The sequence below is a fragment of the Rutidosis leptorrhynchoides genome, chromosome 2, assembly GCF_046630445.1.
Source record: "Rutidosis leptorrhynchoides isolate AG116_Rl617_1_P2 chromosome 2, CSIRO_AGI_Rlap_v1, whole genome shotgun sequence".
Taxonomy (NCBI): Eukaryota; Viridiplantae; Streptophyta; class Magnoliopsida; order Asterales; family Asteraceae; genus Rutidosis; species Rutidosis leptorrhynchoides.
This window is the reverse complement of record NC_092334.1, coordinates 583,470,256-583,477,014: the sequence shown is the minus strand read 5'-3', so window position 1 is coordinate 583,477,014 and position 6,759 is coordinate 583,470,256. Positions and strand designations below refer to the sequence as shown.

Genomic DNA, 6,759 nt, shown 5'->3' with positions numbered 1-6,759 from the left:
ATGCAAGCCGAAGCAATACGCTACCCAATATTGTTCATATCAAGTAAAACCATGAACAACAATAACAAAAACTACATTTGATTTTATAGAATACTAAAGTAAAAGAACACAACTGCCATCAAAAGAATATCTTTCTAATTAAGAGTTGTGATATATAAGAATGAAGTGCGTCGAACAAATGAGAATTACAACGAAAACCACTAAATCAAAACCGTTCTAGAATCGGAACCTTCGAACCACATTCTAGAGAACTAACTGTCATTGGCCAATTAAATCAATTCATCAACGAATCTAAGTTATCTTACTTTTTAAAGGCTTCTTCTTGATAACTTTCCTTGGAAGCACATTTTTCATTCCAATGAAAAACAAAAGTGCGCCAAGCAGTGCAAGGCTCTGTAACAATGTCACATCAGGTTAAAGTATGAAGAAAAAAAAACATACAGTACAATCTTGGGTTAAGTAAACCTTAATAGCACGTGTATACAATACAACCTGCACGAAATCTGGAAGATATGTGTGGAACCTTGGATCGTCAGTTTCATAGTTGTAGAAGTCATGTAGCAACGTTGTCATAAGTATAAGGTTATACATCTGCAAATGAGTTACCAATTATCTGATCAAAATATGTATCTATTGATTTTAATCGCACAAATTATTGTAGGTTGTATTTTATTAGCAACTTTGGAGAAGAAAAATTATAATACTCAAATAATTTTCTTTTAGCCAACTTATATTACTAAATAAAAATGATAAAAAAAATGGAAGGATAAAGTTACCAGCAAATAGGCACCAGTGATGCTACCAAATATAAATAGTATCCCACCAAGACCTTTAAGAGCCATAGAAGCCAATACAACATGCTTAACCTGTATCAATATTCAATATAATCTTGAAATTAGAGAAGCTCAAAATGTGGAAAAAAAATACAAATAATAAAATCAGAGGATGGGTGCTCAATATTTGGTTTCAAACCGAATAACCTGAAAACCAAACCGAATGAAAACCAGGAAAAAAACCAAACCTAATTTGAATTCGGTTTTCGATTTTACTTTTTTGAATTCGGTTTAACCGAAAACCGAATTCAACTAAAAGTATTAAAAATTAATGATTAATGATATATATTGAAGAAAAACGATTTTTAAATCAAAAGTGGAATTTAAAAACAATTTGATACGATTATTTTGGTTAAAATTATGATTTTTTGGGTTTTCAGTTTTAACTGAAACTGAACCGAAATTGAAATCGGTTTTCGGGTTTCGGTTATAAAATTGAATTCAGTTTTGGTTTTCGTTTTTATTTCCAAAAGTTTCAAAACTGAATAAACCGAACCAAATAAACTAGGAAACCGGAAACAGAACCGATGAATACCCTTACATCATAGATTTTTAAAACCATCATAATTCGTGTTTTATGTACTAACTAAAAACTAATATTCCTTGTGAAAATAGAAGAAACGCTGAACATTCCAAAAAATTACTGTAGTAATTTAGACAATAAGTGCCACATACAACAGTCATTCTTGCATTGATATTTCATAGGTTTTATCAAAGATGGCCCATCCTAACTAACTGAAACATTCTTTTTGCAGTTCGCACTTTTGTTAGCTACACGAGTCAAGTACAATGGCTGGTTTATGTTTAAGGTGGCATTGGCACCTTCAACCCATTTACTTGAAAATGGGTCCATTTGGGTTAGATTATCGTTAAAGGACCAAGTGGCTCAAACTCGATAACTTCCCATATAAATACAAAACATGCCAAAAAAGTCAAGCAGGTCAAACAGGCTAAAACTTCAAATCTCCCATAGTTGGACTTTATTCAAACTTTCATGTATTATGATAATATAAGTCATATTTAGCACTATATTATAATAATACTTGTATAAACATAATTTTGTTCTCACATCAATTTTTGGCACTCCATCTCCAATCTTGGAAACTAAATATCTCTGAATATGAGAAATCTTTGGAGCTAGTTCCTTAGCAGCAGGGCCCCCATTATCACCAAAATCATTGAACCTGATCAATAACAAGTACATATAAAAAGCTAATATAACTATTTAAAACTTGACTTACAAACTTCAGACCAAACATTAAGTTTTTCTGTAGTTCTAAAATATATCTTAATCTCAATAAGACAATGGAAGTTTTAACAAACAAACTTTTCAACACTAATTTGTCAACAACATATCGAAGAAATAATGGACTATAATAAAAGTTAATCAACGTTTTATAATGCTAAGTCATCAACTAATTGGCACAGAAGAGAACTTTAGATAAATAAATAAAAAAATTCCAGTTACAGGATGATGCCGACAACTTTCCTTTAAAAAAGGAAAAAAAGAAAAAAGTTTCCAGTTACAAGGAACGTAGTACATTTCATTCATTTTACTCATTCTGAAGCAAAAGAAGTTGCATGTAAATATTGAAAGCATATAAAATCATGTGCTTGTGCAAAAGAAGGTATAATTTGCGTAAATTTTGGTAATGTGTCGTAGATACGCTCACAAAAGACCTTTACTTGCAGGGAGTTTTTGTTTTAATATATTGTTTGTCGCTGTTAAAAAAAAAATTAAAATAAAATGATACAGTAACCAAAATCAAGACATATAAAAAAAAAAAAAAAAGTAAGCAAAATCAACACACAGTTACAACAAAATTAGGATTTGTAAGGATATTAGCTTTTATTTTATAGCTAGGTCCGATGAGTAATTGTTATACCTGGATCGCCCCTTTCATGGCTCTAATCAAGGTTGCAAAATTCGTTATTCGTGGATTAATCGGTCGGGACTTTGGAAAGATTAATCGGCAATTCGGAGATAAATCGGAGATTAATCGGATTGTACCTTCTACATTTAAATATTTTATTTCAAAAATTATGTGTAAATATAGAAAAAAACCATAAACATAAACTTTAACGTAATTGTCTAAAATTGTTCATTTTGTATAAAAATACTAAAGTTCTAGTTTAAATTCATGTTGAAATGTAGACCAACTTTGACTTTGACCGACTTTGAAACCAAATTCGACTTTGATCCGTCAATCGACGTTGACCGATTAATTAAACGGATTTTGAAAAATCGGAACGGATTCGTCTTTAAAATGAGTAATCGGGGATTAATCGGCGAGTAATCGGGTTTTTTTACAACAGTGGCTCTAATTACACAAATCAGAAAAATAACAAAAAAAAAGGGGACAAAACGATATCATTATAAAAACCTAATCATATTATATTACTATTACTATATTATTACTATTACTATTATATATGATATATGATATATGATATATGATATATGATATGATAGTACATAAATCAAATCAGGGTAATTGTAGATCTAGGGATGTGTAAATTGATACATTGTTTATGATATTGCGATTTATATCTAAAAAGAGACAGACAGACGTACATTTGCCAAGCAGAAAGGATGAAGAGAGAGGCAAAAAGAAGCCTTCCGAGGAAGGAAAAAAAACCCATGCTGGAATACAAATATAAATGTAATGTCTTTGTGTTTGTGTTTTGTTTTGTTTCTGAATCTGAATGTTGTTTAAAATATGTTGGTCGGAACTCGATGTAAGAAACCAATCGAAGTGTAATTTGGTTGGTTGGTTGGGTTCGTTTAGGACTTGGGGAGTGGGTATTAGTTACAGTGGGTAATTTGGTTGGTTGGGTTCGTTTAGGACTTGGGTATTCATGTATAAATTGTTGCTTATAAAAAAAAAAAAAATTAGTTACAGTGGGTACCCCGTACCCCTCTTGAAATTTGGGATGGAATTTAGTAAGAGGATTGATATTACCAAATTTTTTTTTAATTATCCAGTTAAAATTTATATATTGTTCATAAATGATGTATTACATATTTTTTTTTATCAAAATTTATTGAAGGATAATACTGGAAAAAAAACGTGAAATTGTAGTGGATGAATCAAAAAGAAACGTGAAAATATCACCTTTGCAAAGGTACCATTCTAAGAGCATTTGTAATGGAGAGGAATATGGGTTGGTGGTGTGAGTTTTTTTTTTTTTTTTTTTTTTTTTTTTTTTTTTTTGCTAACTTGGCAATGTGAGTTTTTTTTATATGGAGTAATGGTGGTATGAGTTTTTGATGTGGGTTAAGAGTATTGTGATAATATGTTAAAATATACGGAGTAATTGATAAAGTAGTAAACCTTTGATAAAAATAATATTTTTTAAATAAAATAAAATTAATAAATTCAACCCACACCCGTGAGTTTTAGTGTGGGATTCCAACATGAAGACAACCCACGTGAAAAACTCATGCCTCATTAGACCACTTGTATTGGTAGAAGGCATTTCTTGTCGTGTCACTTTCCTTTTTACACTTTTTAGATGAGTAGGACGTGTTTCTTTTTTGAGTGGAGTAGTGGTGGTGTTTCTTTTTTGGTGTTACTTTTAGTGGAATGCTGATGTGACATTTATTTATTATTTTTTTTTCATTTGTTTTATTTTTACTTGTGTAATTAATATGCAAAAAAAAAAAAAATTAAATAAAACAGCATTTAATAATTTATGGAGTAATACAAAAATATAAATAAAATAAATGGAGTATAAATATAATAAAAATAATTTCTCTTATCCAGAAAACCCACCTACCTGTTTGTTTACTCATTTCACCTGTTTACTCATTTCACCCAAATCAAATCTATACATACATACACTCGCATATACATATACATACATATACTTACATTCATTCATAAATCCATACTCAATCGTTCAATTCGCCATGGATCTACCTCTAGATGAGCTTCAATTTCTCGCCACGTGTAACAAAAGGCTGTTACTTGCTCTTCAATTTCTCGCCACGTGTAACAAAAGGCTGTTACTTGCTTCGTTTCTTTCCGACTGACGCCGCCCAAACGCCACCTTGTGCCGCCTTGTTACGCTGGTTCCGGCGTCTCTTGGGCTCCACGTCGGCCATGTGACGCCATTATTTCATACCGATACAAATGGTCTTAGGCCTCATTCGAGGCGTTGCTTGTGGTCACGTAGGATCCCACTGGCGCTGAAAGTGTGGTATTAGGAATGATCTAATGCCATTAGATCCAAGTATCAGACGTCGCACATAACCCACGCCCAACATGTGCTGAACAAGGCGTTGTTTTTCAGTTTTGGGAAGCGTAACACAAGAGCAACGACTATTGCTTTTGATTTTGTTGATGTGGCACTCAATGATTGGTGATATGTATCTGACTATTGCCCCTCTATTACAAACAAAAAAAATTAAATTCAATATTATTTTTTTATATACACCTTCATATATTCAACATTTTTTACACAGATAATTTATGCTCTTCAATTCCTCTCAAATTTGGTAATCAAAGTCTATCAAAGTAAAAATTGGTCAACATTTTAACATGGATTTAAACTATAACTTTAGATTTTATGAACAAAATGAATAATTTTAGACAATATTGTTAAAATTTGTGCTTATGTTTATAGTACTCTTCTATATTTACAAATATATTTTTTTTTTAATTTAACATTTAAATGTATAAAGTACAATTCGATTAATCCCCAATTAATCCTCGAATTTTCGATTACTCTTTTGAAATTCCTGACCGATTAATCCTCGAATAGCGAATTTTGCAACCTTTACTACGAGAGAGGGTATTACCCCCATATTAAACTATGTTGGTCAAAGAGTCCAATGCTCCAACTGAAGAGCCGTGTAGAAAATTTAAAACGTTTTCATGAAAGTGTAAGGAAAGATATTTGAGCGTACATTCAGCGTGATTCATGGTAGATTTTCAATGTTAAAAAACTCCGACGAGATCTTTTAACTTCAACAAAATTAAAAGACATATGTACAGTTGTATTGTATTGCACAATATGATTCTAGAGCCCGAAAACAGGATCAGGCATATTACAGACAGGGGGCGAGACCGGGATACAATTGCACGAGAAATACAAGACATATATGTGCACAATCGACTAAGATATGATCTCGCCTAGCATATCTAACACCTTCCGCCAACATTTCGAACCATGAATGGTTTTTAGTTTATGTATTTTTAATTGACAAGACTTTTCATTTATGTAATTCTATGTTTAAGAATTTAACTATGGAATTTTTATTTTTAAGAATTATAATTTATGTAATTTTTATGAATTATTATGTATTTTTTTAAAATTATTTACACTAGTATTTATAGTTTATAATTTAATCATTCATAAAACAAAAATATATTTAAATGAAAATAAATGAGACCTCACAAATTTAAAGCTGTAAGTTTGAAGCCCATAACCCACCCTTCAACCGGGTAAACGTATTGGTAATGGCACGTCAAATGTTTTTTCCTACTCGTATGTCAATCATTTGTGTAAAAGTGTCAATCGTCTTAAAGTTGATGGTGTGGTAGTTAAATCGATTTTCAAGAATCAGAAAGGCAATTGCGCAATCGAGAAGAGTAAGTAGTGTTAGCCTGTTAGGTGGTTCTTTGTAAGTTTTTTGTTTGTTGTTGTTGCTAGTTTTGTGTGTTGGTGCTTCATGTTCTCTTTGTTGTTTATAGTTGTTTGGTTTATGTGTGAATTTGTTGTTTTGTTGGCTAGGATCGGTTGTAGTTAGCGAGAGCTCGTTTGTTAGGTTTGTTTTTCTGTTCTCGATCCTAGTCGTGACAGTGTACCATTGTTTGTCTCCTTCATCATTCGATGAAGGGATGTTAGTTTATGGTTTTCGTTCTTTTGTAAAAAAAAAAAAAAATAGAAAAAAAAATCCTTCAACGCGTGATCTTTCTCC

General features: G+C 31.4%; 1 protein-coding gene across 1 annotated transcript; it reads right to left on the bottom strand.

The window, feature by feature from the left end:
* Positions 1–291: 291 nt before the first annotated feature.
* On the bottom strand, positions 292–3,476 carry LOC139889874 (uncharacterized). Its single transcript, XM_071872791.1, has 5 exons — positions 3,409–3,476; positions 1,903–2,017; positions 777–866; positions 493–591; positions 292–393 (listed from the first exon to the last, which is right to left on the bottom strand). Exons 1-5 carry the CDS (start codon positions 3,474–3,476, stop codon positions 292–294), a joined length of 474 nt encoding a protein of 157 aa, XP_071728892.1.
* Positions 3,477–6,759: the final 3,283 nt, after the last annotated feature.